At 42.9% G+C, this 25,040-nt stretch overlaps 1 protein-coding gene across 2 annotated transcripts; it reads left to right on the forward strand.

Moving 5' to 3' along the window:
* Positions 1–8,012: 8,012 nt before the first annotated feature.
* On the forward strand, positions 8,013–23,517 carry LOC142104613 (mixed lineage kinase domain-like protein). 2 transcript variants are annotated; one of them, XM_075189391.1, is made up of 11 exons: positions 8,013–8,228; positions 13,909–14,362; positions 15,467–15,556; positions 16,958–17,117; positions 17,213–17,310; positions 19,604–19,739; positions 19,873–19,957; positions 20,860–21,008; positions 21,616–21,665; positions 21,911–22,063; positions 22,658–23,517. In XM_075189391.1, exons 2-11 carry the CDS (start codon positions 13,912–13,914, stop codon positions 22,702–22,704), a joined length of 1,419 nt encoding a protein of 472 aa, XP_075045492.1. In that variant the 5' UTR covers positions 8,013–8,228; positions 13,909–13,911; the 3' UTR covers positions 22,705–23,517. The 2 variants fall into 2 exon arrangements, with proteins under 2 accessions (XP_075045492.1, XP_075045491.1); XM_075189390.1 differs by lacking the exon at positions 8,013–8,228 and adding an exon at positions 12,770–12,820.
* Positions 23,518–25,040: the final 1,523 nt, after the last annotated feature.

The raw sequence follows: 25,040 nt of genomic DNA on the forward strand, positions 1-25,040 counted from the left end.
ATATACAATTATAATCATGTTTAGAGTCAGGAGTAAATCCAGCCAAGGGTGGAAATTTGCACCATGTTATTTTTCTTTGTATGCAGGACAACACTGTCTGCCTTGACATGAAGCACACAAATGCTGGGCAACTCTATTCTAGTGCTGTGATTTAGAGATGAGTTAGGACATGCCCCTCCTGTCTGCACACTCGGGCCTGTTCCGTGACTGATTTAATAGATGTGCATTTAGCTGCCTCCTGTCTCCAGTATAGTGTCAGGGAAAGACTGTTTTCTAAGTGGTGGATTTGAGCCAGGAAGATCACTTATCACCTGCAGCAGTGGGTATTCTGTTAGGAACCACGTACCCGCTTCTGGTCTGGACTCAATTGTAAAACGCTACGGAATTTGCTGGCGCTATATAAATAAATGTTGATGATGATGATGATGATAATGACTCTCAGGCTGGGGTGAGGTCAGACACCCTGTACCTGATTCATTAAGGCACATAAAACAATCACACTGCAAGAGAATGCAGCAACGTCCAAGTCATCTTCAATAGCAAAGGAGGGTCATTCCACAAATCAACACAGGGCTTCAAGCTGACCGTTTCAGATTGTAATGAAATTTGATATAATAAATGCTGTCATGGGTGTAAAGAAAACCTCCAAACCTTAGGCTGATATGTGCACTGGTTTTGAAGTTATACGCCTTTAAATTGCACTTTTTTAATGAAAAACTTGCTTTCCTGTCCTTCCCGGAGGTATACTTAATTGCATCACTCTATGAAGGCAGATGGGAACACGCTTGTAGAGACATTCTGTGGAATGATCAGGATGGAGAGGCTGCACACACCACTGCCACATGATATAACAACCTCATCCACCCTGTGTGTTGAAATATGGCTTTGTGTGTATGTCAGGACTATTTGCAGCACTCGAGGGAATGTTTTTTCTTATGATCTCCGCTGCTAGGATCTACGTATGTATGTACAGTATGTAAGTATCTCTTTACCAAACACAACCCCAACATTCCAAGGTCCAGGCATGCACAAAGGGGTGGTTTCCTATTGCCCAGAAACCCCCTATTGTTGAATCACGTGATCTGGTGGTACACCATAAAGTAAGAGGTTAACAATCCACTAGCTAAGCATGTATCTGTCACAGTGGGCCCTAACGATATATTTTCAAATGCTATAAAATATATTGTGTTCCACCCCTGTCTCCAATATAGGAGCCATTTTACAGAAGCCATTGGAATAGTGTTTATCCGAATGAGCTTCTATAAAATGTCTGTTGCGTGTAAAGTGGAGACCCTTTTTCAGCATACTATGGGGCCTATTTATCAAAGTTTCCCCCCCTGTTAAATTTATTTAACAGGGGGGGATTAACCGCAAAATAGGTATGTATCATTGTAGCATCGAAGCAGATATCTCTGCTTTGCATCTCTTATCGTTTATCTGAGCACTCCCCACAACAGTCTATGAGGAGTGCTCAGTAACGCTATGTACCAATGACCGAAACTAAGTTATCAATCATATTAATGTACGGCAGCTCAAGCTGGCGTGCATTAACATAACTGAAAACTTTCACTGAAAACAGCTCTGCTCTGAAGAGCAGAGCTGCACAATGGATGTATGGAGGGATCATGTCATCCCTCCCTGTCACATGACTCACCTTCTTGCAGTCCAGGATCCTTGTAATCTCTGTGCGCATGCGCCCGACCGAAAAACTCGGGCATGCGCACAGAGATTACAAGGAGTAAACATCTATGCAGTCGGCATCACATGGGAGAAGAGGAGAGGCAAGTGAAAGGTGAGTGTTGCACTTCACAGGAACTGCTGGTCGTGTGAAGGTTTTTAAATAAATATGAAAGTTAGTTGAAAACTAACTATCATATTTGCCGATGCATCTTAAATAGGCCCCTATAGGTGGATGCAGACTGTGGTGAGTTATGAGTAATAAAGGGACAGGAACCCCGGCTGTTAGCTTCCTCTGCACACTTCCTGCACATGGCAAGCTGCATTCAGACAAGTGGAAGCCAGTAGGCAGGTAAACACAGCTGTATAACACTGACCTTTATGTGTTCCATGCAAGCAGTTTTATCATGTTATTTATGTGTTGGTGATACCTAGGTATATGGAATGTCCAGCTGCAATAGCAATATACTGAAGCATATTCTGCATGTACTAACCGTCTGCTGTGGGACTACAAGTCCCAGCATCAACAAACTGACCATAGCTGTATTACACATGGTAATCTAAATGTATAATCAGCTTTGCATGAGGCTGTCACTATCTGTTATCTGTAAAACAAGATGCATGGTGACTCACCTCCAGATGATTCTGCCTCCTTTCCATAGGTATTAAAGAGGCCAAATCTATTAACAGTCCAGCAAGGCGGGGTCTAGGACGCCAATGTTTTTATTCCGATTCCACCCTTTGTGGAAATTTCTTATAACAATTCAATTAAGTAATGGATTGCAAGTGTTGTGTGAACGAATGAAGTAATCAGATTCAGGTGACGATTAGGGACAAACACTGTTCTCCTTCTCAGACAGAGTACACAGGTTATAAAAAGGTGAGTGCTCAGCAAACCACACACAGGGCGGCTATTGTGTCAGGAGAATAAAGATATATTTGCAAATGGTTTTATTCAGGGTATGCTCTAATGAGACACCAACCAGACAGATCAGAGGGGTAATGTGGGTGCACCTGGTACATCTCCACATATGTGTGAACAAATGTTAATTTATAAAAGTGGAGGACGCCGATGTACAGATTGCAGGAGGGCGCACAACATCATAGCACCCGCCCTGCTTGTAGCTTAATAATAAAAAACTCTAACGTTGATAGCAGAACTTGATTAAGACCCTTCTATTCCCTCCAACAGGCTCCAGCTACTGTAGAACTACAAGCACCAGCATACCGGGCAGGTAGGGGCTTGTAGTTCCCCAACAATTGGAGGGAAACTGGTTGCATAATACGGAACTGCTTCAAGTTCTGACTCTCTGCTGTTACTCTGGTTTGAGGTGGTTCTGCTAATCAGATGCCAACTCAGCTCTGTCACTATGAGTCACTGAGCACCAGAGGTCAGGGGAGTGTGTGCCTGCTTTGTTTTTTTTTACCAGTGTATAAAGACCCAAAACAGACATTACGTCACTGAGGTCGGGGCCAAATTGACGCAATTCACAATTCCGCGCCCCCTTCTGTCCTCCCCCTACACCCATCTTCAGTGATCTCCCGGTGGGAGCCAGCAAAAAGTAGGTAAGTATAATCAATGCCATAAGGATTAAAAACTATTTTTTATTATTTTGCGGTGTCTTAAATATGCCCCTAAGTGAGTAACTAGTTAGGTGAATGGTTAACTATAGGCTATAAACAATCAGTGATGAAAGGGCTGAGATAAGAGCAGTTGTTCCAGTACAGAGATATGAAACATATATAGCTGTGTCAGCGAACAAACTAACAAATCATATAAAACAAATTCCTGTACATAAAATAACTCATAAACAGGTGGGTGCGCAGGACAATGGCAGCCAGGGACCCCGAAAGCCTGTGGATATACTAGTCAGGGGGCACATAAACCTCCCCATCTCCAGAATGTATCTATACTTGGAGTGGTACCAGTGGAAACCATACCTGATAATACCTTATGACTGGCAGCGGTGCACGGAGGATTGTCGGGGGGGGGGGGGGGGTTTCCCCCCGCCGACCCAAAAACAAAACTAAAAAAAAAAATGAGAGAGAGCTGCTGCGCCGTTTCGCCAGCGCTGTCCTATACAGCAGCCGCGGCGCTGTCTAAAAAGCGTCTGCGGTGGTGCTGTATACAATACAGCACCGCCGCGGACGCTTCTTTGACAGCGCCGCGGCTGCTGTATAGGACAGTGGCCACTTAGTTAGCGCAGAGGGGGGTTTCTAGAGACTCAGAAACCCCCCCTGCGTGCGCCACTGACTGGCACCAGTAACCTTGTACATGTAGCGTTCATGGCCCATAACATCATTTACCAGAACTCGACATTTTTGTAAGTCAGGGTAATCAGCAGCAAACTACATACAGGCTACTGTGTCAGGAGAATAAAGATATATTTGCAAATCGATTTATTCAGGGTATCCTCTAATGAGACAACAAACAGACAGATCAGAGGGGTAAGCTGGGCTGCACCTGGTACACCTCCACACATCTACCCAAAACCACTGAACTGCCAGACAGTCCCACAACAGGTGCCAGAAGTCACCGTCATGGGATCCACATTTCGGACAGTAAGGGGCATATTTAAGAAGCACCACAAAATATGAAAGTTAGTTTTCAATCCTCCTCGCATTGATAAGGATTGAACTAACTTTCATAATTATCAAAAAACTTCAACAGGGACAGCAGTCACGTTAAACTGCTGACTACTATCTCAGCCTCTGCACTATGCAAACTGAAGTGTCTTCACAGCGTCTTGTTGAAGTTCATAGTGCGTATGCGCCGACCAAAAATATTGTGCATGCGCACTGAGAACTTCTTACCTTTTGCCGCTGCAGTGCAAACACCACTGACCAACGATGAGAATCATGTGACAGGACGGGATCACATGATCCCTCCACACATCTGCTGTGCACAGAGCTATCAGCAGTGAAAGTTTTCAATTATATTAACCTTAACATGATTGAAAACTTCATTTCATTCATTGTTAAATAGCATTACTGAGCACTTCCCATACACTGTTATGGGGACTGCTCAGTAAAACGAAGAGAGATGCCTATCTGCTGCGATGCTGTGATTCATGAATCTGACTTTTGCGATTTAACAGTTTAAGAGTTTTTTTGTATGACAAATAGGCCCCTAAATGTCCTGTCTACCACCCATTTTAAACAGAGACACTGGTGTAAGATATACCCTGTGAAATACAAATAAGTGAATCTTTTGTAATCGATTGCAGGAGGTGGGGTCCTGAAGGCTTTTAAGTGCCAGTCTTCATCAGACCTAGGTTAGTTTCCCACCTAAATTTGAGAGTGAGTAATTCATCGGGGTCAAATTCAGAATTAAAATCTGAGTATAGGGTGGAAATCATTCTCCTTCTCGTAGACAGTAATCGTCTAATAGGAGAGATTGAGGTTAGTGGGGAAGAGACATGAAATTGAGAAATAATAGCATGTCGCAATTGTAAATAACTAAAAATTAGAGGAGATGGGCAGATCAAAATCTTGTTTTAACTGGGCAAAAGATTTAAGTGCCCTGTCACAATATATATATGTCTCAGTGTAGATTCACCTAATTTCCTCCATTACAAAGTTTATGTAATTCCTGCAGATTGCCAGGAAGGTGTATCAGGGTCATATCGCTCTCACCTAAAATATTGTGAGCCAACGACCATATCTCTATTGCCTGTCTGATAATGGGGGCTACTCCCTGTCCTCTTCTGCCGGCTATGAGTGTCTGAAGACCCCGACTGCTCAGCCAGGAACCCCACCAAGGCACTGTCTCTTGGAGCTTTCATCCAGTCATTACTATGCTTATTTCCAATACTCAAACACTGAATGCTGCGTTATATAAATAAATGTCAAATAATAGGAATAATATTATTATCTGTTATTAGTGTATTAGAGAGATTACAGAATGAATATGTTTCTGTGATGAATGTATGTTTACTTTAAGCAGGAAATATTGACAAATAAGATTCAGATACAATCAATCCAGAGATGATGATAACAGAATAAGGATTGTGCTGGTACATGTAGCCTTCCACATACTTTCCACAGGAAAGCTTTTGACAGTGAGATCGTGGCACTACCGGCGGTGACCCTTTGATAGATAAGGAGAAGTCCTATCTCCAATGAAAACACCAGATTTCGTCAGGCTTTTCTCTGGTTGATAAACAGAGCCCGTGGCGCGCAGCTCTGTGTACAGTGTAAGTCTGTGTAGTGTTGTCACAACGCAAGTTGCAAAGTCATCTGGGAAAGGCTATTGCCCAACAGTAACATTGCTTCATCGTGTACCGCAAGTAGCTGGGAATTCCCATGGGCTTCTTCTGTATTGTTCTTTGAATTCATATTCTTCATAGTTTCATTTTGCAACACAAATGAAATATTTCTGTATAAAAAAAAAGGTTTCCCTGACCTGTATTTTATTATCATTACTATATAATTTATATATCATTAATAAATACAGCAGCACAGTACAATATTATACATACATTATCTTCCCACATTGCAGATGGACTATGTTCTGATAAATAGGGACCTATGTCTGGTGATATGTGTGGGAATTAGAGGTGGAACTGGTGAGCTGTGGGCCCCCGTGCAGGAAGGCGGGGAGGAGGGAACCGGGGCCCACAACCCTCTACATCTGTCATGCAGCGGGCCCCATTATCTCCATGGGACCGGTGCAAGGAGGCGGGAATGAGGGAACCCGAGGCCCCCAACCCCTGCATCTGCCATGCAGCGGGCCCCATTATCTCCATGGGACCCGATGCAGGGAGGCGGGCAGGAGGGAACCTGGGCCCCCAACCCTCTGCATCTGCCATGCAACGGGCCCCATTATCTACATGGGCCCCAATGCACTGCACCTGCTGCACCAATGGTAGTACTGTCACTAGCGGGAATAGCCCAAAGGAGGGAGGAATATGTCCGTCAGCAGCCTTCTTCTGCTGTAAACAGAACCTGCCCTTCTGGGAAATCCAGCATTCCTTCCCTGTGAAAGAATGATTCATTTTACTTTCGTTTTGTCCCAGACACGGTCACTGCAGAATAATCAGGGGGTCTGTGCTGGTGTAAGGGTCTGATAAAATAAAGCATAGAGTTTGGTGAGAGCCCTATGAGAGGACAATACCAATATCCACAAGAGCTTTTTTTCCCTTTAAATGAATCCTTTGTGGCTGTTAGTGGCATATTCAATTGTCCGTGTTACACTGCGTTAAAACTATTACCGTTATTACAGTAATTCTAAGTCGGATTTCAGCTCGCAGCTCAGGAAGCCAGCGTTAAAGGTACCGTAATAACGGTAATTACGAGCACTATGACGGTAATAGTGCGCATGCCGAGTTACTTTTCCAAGTAACGGGGACAATTGAATATGCCCCTTAGGATGTTATAAATCTCCATTCCACCCCATCTCTGAATGGATGTTTATAAACGTCTAGGAGGTCCAGTCTGGGTTCCAGCTACCTATCAAATAAAATCTTGAGAGTGTAAGGTCGGAGCAGACTGCCACTAGCCTGACCTGGATGGTGATCTCTGAGAGGTATCTTACTGCATTTAACTGAGCCCTAAGTGCAGTTGAGAATAAAGTGAGGGAGTCTGAATCTGAGTGTGAGAGAACGTTAACGTGAAGGCTGCAGTGTAAAGCAAGCAAGGTGGAGTGTGAATGAGTGTCAGCTCCTCCGTCAAGACTTATGTTTCATAAAGTACTACTGCCATGGGACGTGATAGTACAACTTGAATTGATTTAATTTTAACGGCATCATAACCTAATGCAACTAAGTGATTTGTGCTGTGAATTGAAATACAGGAGACTGTATATAATGAAATTGTTAATGATTATTTATTTAACAAAGCTAACCTGATACCCAGTCATTTCCCTGGTGGTATTGTGCACCCAGGGGCAAAGCTAGCAGTCACCAGGCCTTAAAGCAATAATTTTTTTGGAGGGGAGGTCTCTTCGATGTATATCTGCTCAGTGGGCCTGTAGCCCCAGACTTCTGAGCATGCATGGGATCCATCAAAGTGAGACTGAAAGCCCAAATAGGGCTCCACTGGGCACCACCAGACCCATATCAGACATGTGGGCGGCCACCCCACTCATAATGCCCCTGTGTTCACCCCTACACCTGCTGCTGCACTTGTTAACAAATTTAGGGAGGGATGCCTGCTAAATTCAACCCATAAGGGATTTGAGAGACTGAGCCGAGTGGTTGGCTGATCCAGGTAGGCAGGGGTTACACTTATGCTGTGTTATTTAGAATCAAGTAGTGCAATATATATCATGTTAATGTGCACTTCCTGTCCTTTGTTTAGAACACTGTAAGCAGTGGTTTTACATAGCAAAGTAAGTTTAACTCCTTGCAGTCTGTTTACATTCAGGGGCCTCAGCGGTTAATCTGCAATCACCCAGGAGTGAGGGACAGGAAGGGTTGTACTGAAAGTTGGTGAAACAATAAGAGGAAATGGGAGTAGTGTTATCCTGGGCTATAAAGTGACAGATAGGAGAGTGTGAGTTTAGAGACCTGACTGACCGGCTGTGTGGAACCTGCTCTCAGACAGATGCTGTAAGTACATTTCTCCTAGGAGGGGTATTAGCTGCACTCTATGGAGCTAACAATCACTGCGCTGAAACAAGTGTTCCTACATATCTGCAGTGACTCCGGATTACTTAACTCCGTATTCATAGGGTTACACATCAGGCATATGATCAGATCATCCTTTTCTTCCTTTAACTTATATCGATTTTTAAATAAAATGCTCAATTTATGTCTCCCCTCCCAGAAAATATGTCACATTGCCTCTCCAAGCTATAAAGCAAGAGATGCAGTAAGCACATTGGTAGCATTTGTCACAAGGCAGATGGACAATATTAAACTAAACTATTAACTTGGTAAAAGTCCTATCTTGAAGTTGTAGCATTGTGAAAATACTGTATGCAGTAATATTTTAGGAGCTGGTTATATACAGATATAATACATGATTAGTATATTATAATAGTAACAAAATGCAGAATTACAGTGGCTGCTCATCTGGAGTTGTAACGTCAGCGATCCCTCCATGGAGATATAATCTGGTTTTATGGCGTCGTGGTCGGTCTTGAAATTTTTAGCTGGAATAGTGGGTTTGGGTTAAGTTTTATGTAAGTGTATTGGGGTCTGGTTTGGAAGTAGGAGAGAGGAATACCAGCATGTGCACCAATCATCTCCGAATTGCTTGTTTAACGTGTAGTAGAGGGGCCCCCAGTATTGGATTAAGGCTGCTAAGATCTCTCTTCTAAATGTCTGGCATTGAGATGGTGTTTTGGATCCACGGCAGCAATATGGCTTTGTGACATTAGACATTTTTGTCTATACACAGAATACTTGGTTGCATTGTCAGGCAGCCAAATATAGCACATTATGGAAGTACAATCAGAGGATAAACGTGATGTTGTGCTACCATGCTGGGCCATCTATCCAGAAAGCTTGGGTAGATACATATTGTCATAGGCAGTGGAAGAGGCCTACATCATCATCATCATCATCTATTTATATAGCGCCACTAATTCCGCAGCGCTGTACAGAGAACTCATTCACATCAGTCCCTGCCCCATTGAAACTTACAATCTAAATTCCCTAATATACACACACAGACAGACAGAAAGACAGAGACAGACTAAGGTCAATTTTGAAAGCAGCCATTTAACCTACCAGTATGTTTTTGGAGTGTGGGAGGAAACGGAAGCACATGGAGGAAACCCACGCAAACACAGGAAGAACATACAATCTCCACACTGATAAGGCCATGGTTGGGAATCAAACTCATGACCCCAGTGCTGTGAGGCAGATGTGCTAACCACTGAGCCACTGTGCTGCCCAACCGTTCCGTATTTTGTGGAGGTCCTCTCTGAGGAGAGGTCAATCGGGTGTTTCCTCTTTGGTGACATATAAGCCTGGTGAAAGATTTTGTATTCCATGCATCTATAGTTACTGGCTGAGCAGCACGGTGGCTTAATGGTTAGCACTTCTGCCTCACAGCGCTGAGGGCATGAGTTTGATTCCCGACAAGGGCCTTATCTGTGTGGAGTTTGTATGTTCTTCCAGTGTGTGCGTGGGTTTCCTCCCAAACTCCACAAAACATAATGGTAGGTTAGTTGGCTGCTGACAAAATTAACCCTTGTCTGTGTGAGATGTCAATTCAGATTGTAAGCTTCCATGGGGCAGAGACTGATGGCAAACATTCTCTGTACAGTGCTGCGGAATTGGTGGAGCTATAAATATGAGAGATCCCTCATATGAGCACCCTCATTTTTGAAAAGTGTTGAGTCCACTTTCTGATTCCTGAGTTAACACTTGTTCAATTCTTGTAGAAATGGCTGAAGTAGTGTGTAAGACAATTTGTATGAGTGAGTCTTGGGGCTAGATTTACTAAAGGACGATTTGGTCAAACCGCCGGTTTTTGGCTATTTTTCCAGCGGTTTTGAAACCCCTGGATTTACTAAAGCCCAAACCGCCGTTAAAACGGCTAGAATTGACATTCTTCAAAACCTTTACAAATCATCATCCTGATTTTTACGATGAACATACAAACTACAAGATTTACTAAGCTGGGGTTTTCAAACTGCCACAAAACAGCCATCCAAACAGCCAAAATGAAAGAGGTGGCTGTGAGTGGTGAGATTGCTCAAACTGCATGCTGCCATTCAGAATATATGCAGAAGCATCAATCATATATACATTATTGAGGCAATCATTATTTATTTATTAAGGTGCAAAATTAATTCATAATTTACTTATGAGGAAAAAAAATAGAAAAAAAAAATAAGGGGACAAAATTATTGAATTATTATATTATTCTGCCACTATGTAATACCAAATTGTGCAACAAATATAATATTAATAATATTAAGTGATTGATAACAGTGAATATTATTGTTTTGATTGCACAATTTGGCATTACCTAGTGCCAGATTAATATAATAATTACATAATTTTGCCCCCTTAAAATTTTCATAAGTAAATTATAAATTAATTTTGCACCTTAATCAATAAATAATGATTGCCTCAATAATTTATATATGATTCATGCTTCCTCTTATGTTCTGAATGGCAAAATAGCTCAAACAGCAAGCAGTTAGCCAACCAGAGGCAGGTATTTAAAAACCTGTCTTTTGGATGGGGGTTTTGATAGCGGCGGTGTTGCGGTTTCCAAACCGCCACACATTGCCAGCCATTTCAAATTGCAGACTCAAATCGCCGTATAGTAAAGGCGTCGGTTTGGACCACTAAACCGCCAGCAATGGGTGGTGGTTTCAAACCGCCACCAAACTCGATTCTTAGTAAATCTAGTTTCACTAATTCATGATGTTGTTCCACAACTCAGTGGAAAGTATATATATATATATATCTAATATATAAATGTCTAGTGGCGTGTGTTAGTCTGTCTGTCTGTGGAAAAAATAAAACCAAGCTGCAGCGCCACCTGCTGGGCAGAGTTATACACTGACCTACTAAATTCTTAGTGTGTGTGGAAAAAAAAAATCAGAAAGGGCTGAAATTTGGTATACTAAGATGTTTTTAATTTGTTAATTTAATTTGTTAATTGTTAAAAGTGTTTATAAAGATTTAAAAAAAAATATATATATATTTCTTGAAGGAGAAGTGACAGTTGGGAGTGGTTGGTGGTTGCCGGGGGTGACAGTGGGGAGTGGTTGGTGGTTGCCGGGGGTGACAGTGGGGAGTGGTTGGTGGTTGCCGGGGGTGACAGTGGGGAGTGGTTGGTGGTTGAGGCCTGGGCTATGGCACAAATGCATGACAAGAACCTTTTTAACACCTTAAGTAGCTTGATTTGACTAGAATGCATGAGTATCATGCACGGGTTAACTTGTATGTATATATATATATATATATATATATATATATATATATATGGTATATATATAGTATGCTGCTTGCATAAATGGGAAATTGTGGTGGGGTAGAATGCTGTAGTTCACTGGGGCCTCATTGTATGAGAGAGGTTTGTGAGATGCATCTAAAAGGTCTTTAAGTTTAGTGATTCCCATATAAGCTCATTCATCAGTGGGGTGTTTAGCTTTAACTTTTTGAATTTCCGAGTTCCCCACAAAAGGGAGACTGTGTAATGTAATATTTGGCAGACTACCTCGGTGGGCTGCTGTTGCAGTTTGGTTATGCTGATACTAGTTTTACAGGTAGACAATTTGAACAAGTTGCATTGACCTAAGATATTTTCTCGACAGGAGTTTAAGTCTCTGTGACTTGCTGGATGACTGTTTTAATATTGTGGGTGTAAACTTTGTTATGATGTGAGGGGATGCCACTCCCAGGTAGGTCAGATATTTTTGGGCCCAGTGAAAGGGAAAGTTGTGTTACCAGCCTGACCCAACCAAACATTGCCAGGGCTTCAGATTTAGCAAAGGTTATGGATGGTAGACCCCGAAAAAAATGCAAATATATGATCTGTACTGCTAATTACGGGTATCAACTGCTTAGGATTGGAGGTAACGTGAATAAGAGGAAGTCATCAGCAAAACATGTAAATTTGAGCTCTCTGGTTCCATATTTATGCCATGAAGTCTGTCTAAAGTGTCAAGTAACGGATTAAGGGATGAGCGGTGGACAACACAACCTACTTAATCTCTGCAGCTAAAATGGTTTAGAATTAATGTTGTTACGAGTATTTGGTGCGTAATTGGTTTCGGAAGATCGAACTAAAGAGTTGGAATTTTGTCACACGTTTATCAGCATCAGTGTTTACTATAATGTTGTCTCTAAACTTGGCCAAAAGTGTGGTGGTGATAGTTGTTATTGCTGTCTAGATACCACTGAATGTGCATGTCTAAAAAGCCTCATTCTGTGGGTGAGACCAGACGTGGCCAAAGAGGTTGCAGTCTATTGGTCATTTTTTAGTAAGAGTATTAAAATTTCGGTTAAGAGGTGAGGTAGGTTTGTAATATCTTGTTGGGGTTGACCATGAATCTGGCTTTGTTCCATCTATCCTGTGGTTGACCTGAAGAAGGATGTGGTTGGATATCGAGTGTCAGATGTTGTAATATTCTGCACTGGAACCATCTGGTCTGGGAGGTTTACTAATGAGTTGATGTTATTGGTGGATTCTGTGTATGGCAGTAGCGACCTTTCCTCTGCTGAGAGTTTCGGTGGGTTAGATTACTCTAGGAACTTTAATCCCTCTTTCTTATTGTCCTGTTCTCTTGTGTAGACTTTTGTAGTATTGCATAAATGTGTCACATATTGTAGTGGGATCTGTGATGTTTGCAACTGGTTTGCCAGATTTATAACCAAATCAATAAAATGTATTCTTTAAAATGTTGTGTTGTCTTTGAGCTATTTTGGTGAGCAGAGTGTCATGAATATGTTTAGCATGGAAACAGTTGGTCTTACCAGGAGCATTGTTTGATCTGTGTTGTAGATATTATTATTATTATAAACATTTATTTATATAGCACCAGCATATTCCATTGCATTTACCCAGCATGCTGCTGTGAGAACAATGCTAAGGTCTGAGAGTTTGTTTGTGACGCCTTTGGTCTTACTATGTATATAGGATATGATATGTCTTCTCAGCTTTGGAGGTATTCCCAAAATAGTGTGGTATTGTCTAAGTGTTCTATATTGTCGGCAAAGTTGTGCCCCATGGATTGGAGATGTCGACGGAAGGTCTTGGATGGGCTCAGATGCCCAGGGAATCTCCTGCTCCTTGTAAATTGTCTAACAGTAGCCCATTGTGGATATTAATGGATTTAGGGGTGCGTAGTCAGAAACAATAATATAGTTCGTTCCCCTTTCACATGTAGGGAAGAGATGTTGAGATATAAGAATATAGTCTTTGTTGGAGTTTATCAGTTATCGCGGTGATAAATTCTGTCATATGGAAATGTCAGGGCTTTTTGTCTTTATTCTCAGTACATACAGCACAGCTCCACCCACTAAGATCATCATGGCGGCTTCCAGTCAGGAGATGCTGAGATTGTACAGAGATATAAGTGATATAGAATACCAATGTATCCCTTTCACATGTATCAATGTCTATTACCGGAAGTTTTAAAACAGGTGTTTAAATCTCCTTTCATGTAAACACCACAAAATAGATAACTGATTAGGAAATGATTGCAAGCTTCCTTGACACCTAGGTCCTTCCTTCTGGTATGCATTAAGTACTTCTCCTTGTAAATTACCAGCCAGATAGTATTAGAGTCTGAGTATGTTTTTCTCCTTCTGTTTGTAGAGGATGGACGTGCTGGGTCAAGTTTTGCAAATTGCCAAGACAATCTACGACCTATGTGAACAGTCCAGCTCCAACAAGTCGCAATGTCGGCGTCTGGAGAAGCGGATTAAAATGCTGGTGCTGACTGCTCAGGCGCTGGAGAACCAGCAGAATAAGCCTCAATCACTGCAGGCGGTGGAGATGGAGCTGGTGGTCACTCTGGACAACGCCAAGTGTTGGGTCATTAAATACTCCCATAACGCATGGTGGAGGATGATACTTCAAGCCAACAGCATCAAGGAAGAGTTTGATTTGATCAATGACCGTCTCGGGGACGCAGCCAGCCAGTTATGTCTGTTCCTGGCAGCGGAGCACAGAGAGAACTTGTCTCGTTTCTTTACTGAGCATACCAGGAAAAGGCAGAATCAGAAAGATATAGAAGAAGACTTGAAGGAGCTGAACAATTATCTAACTTGTAAATATCACTTTTTAATTGTGCCAAATAGACCTTGGGGTGATATACGCTGAAAACGTTATTCTAACTGCGCTTAGATTTCCTGCCCCCCATAATTATTATTATTATTATTATTATATTATCTACATTGTTGCTGTTATAGAAGATACAAAAGCAATACTGAATAAGGCTGTAGAAAGAACCAGACAATATACAGGCAGGCAGTGCATTTCCAATTCTGCTAATAGGCCTATCAGTCCCTAAACCCTTATTAACTACTTTGATATAAAATAAAACTGTATTTCTTTGTTCAGCCATTGGAATCCAATTTGAGAAAAATAACCCCCATAAAAAGGGGATGCAGTTGCTCACAATGAGCGTCTGCCACTGGATGACTGTGACCTGTTATGACCAAGAGCCCCATTAGCCAATCACAAGCAATTAGCCTTGTGATGGTTAGGGGCTAAGGGTAGTCTCTGTCGCTCCAGGTCAGACATTCAGCAGCGTGCACTCATAGAGAGTAGTTACGTCGACACACAGAGGATGTAAAGAGAACATTTTATTATATATTATAGATGTTTATGTTACTGTTTTATTCAACTAAACTTTGTTTTGCTATTGTGGAACAAATGTTGCAGAATGCACAAGCAGTCATTGATTGGAATGGCATGCTGGTGCTTGTGGTTCAACAAGCATCAACATTGCACAATAGCTGCAGCAGTTCCTCAATGGTTTAGGCAGAAACAGATGGGAAATCAGCCCTGCTCACTAAACTTTTAGTTTTGCGCTAACCTTTCCAGTTTGCCAAATACCGCACTTGCCTTTCAAGGTCTGCTGAGTAGGTGCTTCCACTGAATTGGATAGAACTTTTGGGTGCATAAATGCATATAAAGCTTTGTCGTGTGTCCTTAAATTTTCACCTATTGCACAAGACTGAACTGGTCCTATTATGTCCCATTAAGTTTAGCTACAATATGGATTGCAGCGTAGGGTGGGCCTTGTAGAACACATTATGAACGGCTTGTAGGTCCACAGCTAAGTGACCCTGGAGATTACCTTGTTACATCAGAATAATGTCCTCTCTATGATGTGATACTAATGTATGTATTATTCGGTTTCCTACAGCTTGTGTGTCCAGCATATCGGGAAAAGTGGACGAGGTGGCCGATGGAGTGAGTGACATTCTCCGTGAGATGGAAACAATAAGAGCTGCATGTAAGTGCTGCCGACACTACAACATGGTGCAATGTGCACATATGTGCTGTAACCCCTAGCAAACAATCATATCTTACATCTTATTCTGTATAGTAGCTGTGGCCAACCCTTGGCTCTAAATGTGGCTCCCAACATTATCGATCAGTGGTGCCTTCACCTGCACCCTCCAATCTTTACCTCCACTTTGTCGTCAATCAAAGAATAAGACTGACAGGGAGCAGCAGACATCCATGTCACATGATGTCCTCTGCACACCACAGGGCGGTCACGTAGCAGTGCTGCACAACCAATCGGAGGAGGGAGTGCAGTGTGCTCCCCCTCCTTCTTCTACTCTGAGTCTGTTGGAAAGGCAATAGGGGGATGTCACATGAGCATGTTAGGGGCACGTGGCCAGGTCTGAGTTTAGCGGGACATGTGGGAAGATCTGCATGGCATGGTTCTTTGTGGTATCTATAGATATTCTTGGCCATCCATGCTGTAAACTCTGATAGAACAATGTTATATGACATCTACCCTCAATGATTGTGTGAATTCAGAGCCAGCAGACATCACTAGTGACCGCCCACTTTATAAATACTGTACATAAAAGATTATAGAGCAGACACAGGCAAAATATGACTTTCCAGTTATTGTGAGGCTGCCCCCCAGCATGCTGGAACTTGTAGTTTCATGACAGCTGGAGAGCCACACATTTCCTACGTTTTTAACCTCTGTGTAAGCAAAGTTTGCTATTTAATAATAAGGTGATAATAATATTCCAATCTTTGTAGATTAGAATATGTGTTCTGGGCACCAACGTTAAGATTGTAATTTACATTGGGCGCATCTCTCAGTGTCTCCATTCTGTAACAGCCACAAATTAAGCTTTAGGGCTAGATTTACTAAGCTGCGGGTTTGAAAAAGTGGAGATGTTGCCTATAGTAACCAATCAGATTCTAGCTGTCATTTATTTAGTACCTTCTACAAAATGATAGCTAGAATCTGATTGGTTGCTATAGGCAACATCCCCACTTTTTCAAACCCGCAGCTTAGTAAATCTAGCCCTTTGTCTTTAAGAACTAAACCCCAAATTGTAAATGCATTGATGACGCATGCCCTGACATCCCACTGCAGTTCTGTGAAAAAGTGAAGTTGGTGTGAGCAATTCTCCTTCCCCATTCCAGGTAGTTGGTATCAGTTCTGGTTTCACACATGCCAGAATGATGCAATATAGAAAGGCCTTCTCATAAGCAATAGCTACTTTCTCTGAGCTTAGTAGTATACACACATTCAGTTCTTTCAGTTATATTCACCCAGTAATACACCAATGCTTGAAATGTTCTTTAATAGAGTACAAGCGGTAATTGCCTAGCTTTTAGTACATATCCTGAGTGGAAATTAAATTGTTCCTTGTGTCTGCAGGTAAGCGCTCATGCTGGGATATCACTGAGATCCGAGCAACAGATCTAAAGCGCGGGGCGCTATTGTTAGAGAAACCCAGCCATCTTCTGTATCAAGGACAGTACCACAAGAGCCCAGTGGCTATCAAAGTATTTAAGGGACAACTTCTCAAAAATGAAGAGTAAGTTACTCTGTTAAAGATACAAGCCCTAAAGTGAAATGGAAAAAAACATATTATATATGATTTCTAAAGTGAAAATGTCTTCTCTTTACCAGTTATATAAGAAAAACATTCCGTTCCGAGAGTGAAACCATGAAGAGATTTGAATGTATAAATATTTTACGGCTTTTTGGAATTTGCATTGATAATTCAGGTAAGGAAAACAAACCGCTCATTCGGGTTGTGTTACGACAATTTCCTGTCTCTGGTTCCTGTCAACATCTCTCCTCTGTGTCAGGTACAGAACCCTGTTAATCGCTGTCCTAGTTTCCTGTCCTCATTCTCCCTTCTCTCCTCTGTGTCAGGTACAGAACCCTGTTACTCTCTGTCCTAGTTTCCTGCCCTCATTCTCCCTTCTCTCCTCTGTTACAGGCACAGAACCCTGTTACTCTCTGTCCTAGTTTCCTGTCCTCTTTCTACCTTCTCTCCTGTTACAGGCACAGAACCCTGTTACTCTCTGTCCTAGTTTCCTGCCCTCATTCTCCCTTCTCTCCTCTGTTACAGGCACAGAACCCCGTTACTCTCTGTCCTAGTTTCCTGTCCTCATTCTCCCTTCTCTCCTCTGTTACAGGCACAGAACCCTGTTACTCTCTGTCCTAGTTTCCTGCCCTCATTCTCCCTTCTCTCCTCTGTTACAGGCACAGAACCCTGTTACTCTCTGTCCTGGTTTTCTGTCCTCATTCTCCCTTCTCTCCTCTGTTACAGGCACAGAACCCCGTTACTCTCTGTCCTAGTTTCCTGCCCTAATTCTCCTTTCTCTCCTCTGTTACAGGCACAGAACCCCGTTACTCTCTGTCCTAGTTTCCTGCCCTCATTCTCCTTTCTCTCCTCTGTTACAGGCACAGAACCCCGTTACTCTCTGTCCTAGTTTCCTGCCCTCATTCTCCTTTCTCTCCTCTGTTACAGGCACAGAACCCTGTTACTCTCTGTCCTAGTTTCCTGTCCTCATTCTCCCTTCTCTCCTCTGTTACAGGCACAGAACCCTGTTACTCTCTGTCCTAGTTTCTTGTCCTCATTCTCCCTTCTCTCCTCTGTTACAGGCACAGAACCCTGTTACTCTCTGTCCTGGTTTTCTGTCCTCATTCTCCCTTCTCTCCTCTGTTACAGGCACAGAACCCCGTTACTCTCTGTCCTAGTTTCCTGCCCTCATTCTCCTTTCTCTCCTCTGTTACAGGCACAGAACCCTGTTACTCTCTGTCCTAGTTTCCTGTCCTCATTCTCCCTTCTCTCCTCTGTTACAGGCACAGAACCCTGTTACTCTCTGTCCTAGTTTCCTGCCCTCATTCTCCTTTCTCTCCTCTGTTACAGGCACAGAACCCCGTTACTCTCTGTCCTAGTTTCCTGTCCTCATTCTCCCTTCTCTCCTCTGTTACAGGCACAGAACCCCGTTACTCTCTGTCCTAGTTTCCTGTCCTCATTCTCCCTTCTCTCCTCTGTTACAGGCACAGAACCCTGTTACTCTCTGTCCTAGTTTCCTGTCCTCATTCTCCCTTCTCTCCTCTGTTACAGGCACAGAACCCTGTTACTCTCTGTCCTAGTTTCCTGCCCTTATTCTCCTTTCTCTCCTCTGTTACAGGCACAGAACCCTGTTACTCTCTGTCCTAGTTTCCTGTCCTCATTCTCCCTTCTCTCCTCTGTTACAGGCACAGAACCCTGTTACTCTCTGTCCTAGTTTCCTGCCCTTATTCTCCTTTCTCTCCTCTGTTACAGGCACAGAACCCCGTTACTCTCTGTCCTAGTTTCCTGCCCTCATTCTCCCTTCTCTCCTCTGTTACAGGCACAGAACCCTGTTACTCTCTGTCCTAGTTTCCTGTCCTCATTCTCCCTTCTCTCCTCTGTTACAGGCACAGAACCCCGTTACTCTCTGTCCTAGTTTCCTGTCCTCATTCTCCCTTCTCTCCTCTGTTACAGGCACAGAACCCTGTTACTCTCTGTCCTAGTTTCCTGTCCTCATTCTCCCTTCTCTCCTCTGTTACAGGCACAGAACCCTGTTACTCTCTGTCCTAGTTTCTTGTCCTCATTCTCCCTTCTCTCCTCTGTTACAGGCACAGAACCCCGTTACTCTCTGTCCTAGTTTCCTGCCCTCATTCTCCTTTCTCTCCTCTGTTACAGGCACAGAACCCTGTTACTCTCTGTCCTAGTTTCCTGTCCTCATTCTCCCTTCTCTCCTCTGTTACAGGCACAGAACCCCGTTACTCTCTGTCCTAGTTTCCTGCCCTCATTCTCCCTTCTCTCCTCTGTTACAGGCACAGAACCCTGTTACTCTCTGTCCTAGTTTCCTGCCCTCATTCTCCTTTCTCTCCTCTGTTACAGGCACAGAACCCTGTTACTCTCTGTCCTGGTTTTCTGTCCTCATTCTCCCTTCTCTCCTCTGTTACAGGCACAGAACCCTGTTACTCTCTGTCCTAGTTTCCTGCCCTCATTCTCACTTCTCTCCTCTGTTACAGGCACAGAACCCTGCTACTCTTTGGTGACTGAGTTCTGTGAGAAAGGGAACTTGAGAGAACTTCTGAAAAGAGAGCCGGAGCTGACATGGGAGCAGAGAGTTCTAATGTCTCTGGACACTGCCAGGGCTCTATACCGGTGCGGTATTTTATTTGTTATCTCAATTTCACAATCACAAGTATTTATATCATGAATAAGATCCAACCCTCTTGGACTTCTATAGATAAGACCATTATGACACTTTATTTATATCCTTGATCTTGACATACAGGTTACATCAGACGGAGATAAAAGCCATTCTGCACGGGAGTCTGAGTAGCTCCAAGTTCCTGGTGGATGGGACGTACTGTGTGAAGGTAATAGACAGCCCCAACCCAGATTCCTCTACCATTACCCAGCATCAAACTGCAGCATGTAGGACCAGCCAGCAAAGTTTTTTGATCAGTCCAAACCTGTTTACCAAATATGGACTGATTGAAATAATAAGCACTATATACAATACTGGGCCTCATTTATTAAGCATAAAATGGGCAGCGCGCAGCTTAAACTTCTCTTTCATGGCGCTGTACGAGTCTATCTGTACCTAGAGATCTGCCAGAGCACAAGGGTTTGTAGAAGAAGTTGGTGATGTTTTTGGAGGAGCAGAAGTTCGCACTGATGGGAGATGTGCAGATGGGGCGTTCCTTGCTAAGAGTAGGCATGCCCGTGGATGTGACGTCATTGATGTGATGTTTATCATTTGCACAGTGCACCTGTTCAGGCTTTCCCACCTCTCCGCACACCTAGCTGCCCTTCTAGGTCGCGGAGGCATCTCCTGATTGCGAGCGTGTGGGCACGGGCATTGATGTGTGCTGGGCAGACCATATAGGTGCACCAGCGTGAAACCAAGTTGTTGGAATCAACCTGTTTCCAGAGCTATTGTTAAAGCCCTTACTGTAGTTATATAATTTGATCACTAGGTGGCACTGCTATAGTGTATATATGGTTAATAACTTTAACTCTGTCGAATGAGCAGGTAATATACGAGCGGGGGAAATGATTCTATATACAGAGCAATGTTACATGAAATTAACTAATAACGATAGTACTTTTTCAAATGTGTTTATGGGAAACACTTTCATAACTGAACTTACATGTTAGAGCAGTAAATGAGACTCCAGAGGAATGGTAATGATATTATGGGTACTGGAGCCTGATCTCTTCTAACAGGATATAAACTCATGTGTTGGATAATAGATTATTGTTCTGGACTTTGCAGCTTTCTGGATTTGAGTTATCGAAGACGGAGTCGTCCATTAGGAAACCATCTAACGTGGAGAAGAGGAAGGAGAGCACTGAGCTGGCGTACATCGCTCCTGAAACCTTGCAGGACATAAATGCCTATGATAAACGCAGTGAGATTTACAGGTCAGATCCAGAAGGAGCTGCACTTATTATTGCCTTCATAATATATACAAGTCAGTCTAAAGGTCAACTATTATAAAAGAGAATCTATCAATTGTCTACACACACTGGGGGCAGCTATTGTGGGACTGAGAATGCAGATGTGACATCACGTTTTGTGAGTTCTCAGAATGATGGTCTGAGCTGTGTGTAGGGGAAGAGTCAGGGCCAGGTCAAGCAGTAGGCAGAGCAGCTGGCGGCCTTGGGCATATCTAGGCCTGGGGACGCAAGTCCATAGCTCCTGTTTTGGCGTATTAGCAGGAGAGCTATGATGAGAATGAGAAGGTTGGGTTTTTTTCTGGCTTGTTAGTTCATTTAGGGCCACCTCTTGGATTGTAAGCTCTTTGGACAGGATCATCTTTACCTTCTTGTCATTGTATGTACTCTATTTGTATACAGCAGAGTACTTTGCTGGCACTCCATAAATAAAACATAATAATAAGCACAGGGCTACACCAATCTGGTAGGTGTTAAACTGCATGTGTCATTTTTACCCAAGGGCCGTTTTCTCTCTGGTCTCAGCGCTGTTGCTTAATAAGCAGAGCATAATACCTACCATCTTCTTTTCCAGCCTCGGTGTGGTGATTTATGAAATTGCAACAGGAAAACTCCCATTTCAGGGTAAGTTCTGCTACCCCACCCTCCATTCTGTTTCACAAAAATCAATTCATAAAGGGGAAATCACAGGTTTAAAAACTTTTACATGTCACAGTTTAGAATGTTTCCATCTGTTGTATCAGGGATTCTTGGTTCCTCATTCATTGCACAAGACTGAGGTTAATGTGGTCAGTTAGGACATGTAACTCTGTTATAAAGCTGGGATTGCACAATTGGTTTTATAGAAGATGTGTCTGTTACCCTTATAGACCTGCCGGTCACGGAGAGCACCCTGGCTGCCATGCAGCAGAAGCTGGCTGAGGAGGTAGATGCTGAGCTCTCTGCTTCCTGTCTGCCTGTTTTACGCGACCTCATTAAAAGGAGCTTGCAGAAGAATCCTAGTGGGCGCCCCTCTGCTGGAGGTAACTAGTTTTACACAGTTATTCTGACTTCAGACTGAGCCCTCCGGGTGATATTATAATGTACAATACATGCAGAACATTCCACATCACATGCCATCATATGTCGCTGTATACAGCCCCATAATGCTGCAATATATAGCCCCATAGTACCGTTGTATGGCCTCAGGTGTCTAATATTGCCAGCATATAGTTTCCAAATGTCAGCAAACAGCGCTATGGCCAGAGCAAACACCCTACTACGTCCTCCCATACTCGCTCCCCAGTGCTGACTGGTTACAGAGGCTGCTCCTTCGCCTGAACGCTACTCGGCTGACGTTTCCTTGTGACGATTAAGCTATAGTTAGCGTGCTGCATGTAACTTTCTATAAGCAGGTGGAGCACTCCGGGTAATGAGGTTGGCTTATGACGCTAGATGCCCTAATCCTCACGGCAGACAGAGCAGATCTGGAACAGATCGAAAAAAAAATCAGTCTGTTTCAGAAGATAAAAAGCGCCACCCTCTGCATTTATCTATAGTCCTGCCTATGTGGCCCTGTGTCTTATTTATACACAATTGTGATGAGTGTCTCTAGAAATTCTTCCTTGTCTTTGCAGTTCTTGTGGACCAGCTGATGGCTCATTTGAACCAGAGAGAGTCCTAAAAATCTTCATTATAAATCTGTGAGCCTCTCGCTGTGAGTCTGGTTACACAGAACAAGGAGCTCCTGGACCGTCACAATCCATGTTACAACGTCTGGCTGCAGAATAATCTTCAGACACAGTGTTTGTATGTTCATCCTCTGTACAGTCTGTAACAAGCTGCACATACTGTAAGTGTGCTGTTACCCATAGCAACCAATCAGACATTAGCTCTCATCAGTCTGGTGCAGTTACAGCAGACATTTAATTAGTCGCTATGCGACATATTTACATTTGCCTGAGCGTCTCATATGAAGCAGGGTGATCCAACTTCATATTCCAGCATGGCACGGTAATGACAGATTATCACAATTACTGTGACATGAAGCAAACGCAGCACTGCGCCGAAACTGATGTTACTGCTTCCTGCATTTCTACAACTCATGAAAAGTAAATGTTTCAGTCTTGTAAACTTTAATGTGGAGCAGTGGTAATATGTGATAACCTTGTGCTTCTGGTATCACATCTGTTAAACAATCACATCTGGCCTTAAAACTGTTACATTTATGTTATCTGCACTATGGAGCCACCCCCCTCCTTTATTACTACAGATCTACTAAGCCCTGGATGATTCGGAGCTGCAGATCTTTATCATCTTAGTGTTGTCTGTAATATTCTTCAGAATACAGTGTATCACCTAATCACTATATATCGAAATTAAATAGTACTGAATCATAGTGATTGATTGGCCAGTAACTTTTATGAATGCTTAATTAATTTGTTTATATACTTTTTTATGTGTCAGTTTTAATATTAAATGTATTCGATTATATTGACAGGCGGACTTATTGTGTATTTCTTATACATTGTTATATACATAGATTGGTAAGAAGCAGGCGCTGGTACACAGTCTTCAGAAGACTAATTCCCTTTATAGGAGCACTGAATGATTGACTTCCTCTAGGAACTGTTTATTAGAATTATCAACTCTGAGTATATAATTCATGATTGTGGTTATTTTGAAATAGATATTATGAAATTATTTAATGAAAAAGATGGTTGAGCTCACTATCACTATTCCTGACAAATGAAATATATTTATGCACACACAGCTGTCTCCCCACTCACAGCAGAGGTACAGATATATACTGTAAAGTAACAGAGAAATAAATCAAGGTATTGAAGTACAAAGTGCAGGTTATTGGGGTGATCTTTGCAGAGGGCAGGACCTACGCTCCTGAGTACGATAGACCCAAGGGGTCCCCCTCTCCTGATATCTCCTTTATGACAATAATCAGGCGATGTGAGACGCAGTCACAAAGGGAAAGAAATTAGAACAACAAAATATTAAATGGTCATTAAACCTGCAATACAAATTGATCCAATAATGGAAGATTTACAAACTCAAATGTAATACCTCACAGGAATCTATTGTCCTCTGTTATCAGACAACAAGCCACACAAATAAGGATCTAGAGGGAAAGCAGTGCACTACAAAAGAGGAAACCAAAACTCAGAGGGGACAGAGACCAAGAGTTTGGTTGTGATAGGATGACCAAGGGACCCATACTTGTGGAAGATGCAGAGGCGTTTCATTGTTTGCTTGTTATATGCTCCATTTGAGATACACCTATCAGCTACAAAAATTAAAACCAGCTGCCTAATATTGTGTAGGTCCCCCTTGTGCCACAAAAACAGCTCTGACCCGTCGAGGCATGAGCTCCACAAAACCTCTGAAGGTGTCCTGTGATATCTGGCACCAAGACGGTAGCAGCAGATCCTTTATGTCCTGTAAGGTGTGAGGTGGGGCCTCCATGGATCCGACTTGTTTTTCCAGCACATCCCACAGACGCTCGATCGGATTGAGATCTGGGGAATTTTGTTCCTCAAACCATTCCTGAACAATTCTTGCAGTGTGGAGGGCGCATTATCCTGCAGAAAGAGGCCACTACCATCAGGGAATACGGTTGCCATGAAGGGGTTACTTTAACAGGTACCACCTACCCAAATGTTTGGGTAGATGGTACGTGTCAAAGTAACATCCACATGAATGCCAGGACCCAAGGTTTCCAAACAGAACATTGCCCAGAGCATCACACTGCCTCCGCCGGCTGCCTTCTTCCCATAGTGCATCCTGGTGCCATCTCTTTCCCAGGTAAACGATGCACACGCACCCGGCCGTCCACATAATGTAAAAGAAAACGTGATTCATCAGACCAGGCCGCCTTCTTCCATTGCTCCATGGTCCAGTTCTGGCGCTCACAAGCCCACTGTAAGCACTTTCGGCTGTGGAAAGGGTCAATTTTTGTCTTGACACTCTCAGTTACGTAGTCTGATTGTGATAGGATGGAAATTGGCA

This window comes from Mixophyes fleayi, chromosome 10, assembly GCF_038048845.1.
Source record: "Mixophyes fleayi isolate aMixFle1 chromosome 10, aMixFle1.hap1, whole genome shotgun sequence".
In the NCBI taxonomy this organism is placed as follows: domain Eukaryota; kingdom Metazoa; phylum Chordata; class Amphibia; order Anura; family Limnodynastidae; genus Mixophyes; species Mixophyes fleayi.

Coding starts and splice junctions, on each gene's coding strand:
- LOC142104613 (XM_075189390.1), top strand. CDS start 12,785: ATGGCAGTAGCGACCTTTCCTCTGCTGAGAGTTTCG. Junction 14,363..15,466: donor GCTGAACAATTATCTAACTT/GTAAATATCACT, acceptor GGTTTCCTACAG/CTTGTGTGTCCAGCATATCG. Junction 19,740..19,872: donor ACTGCCAGGGCTCTATACCG/GTGCGGTATTTT, acceptor CTTGACATACAG/GTTACATCAGACGGAGATAA.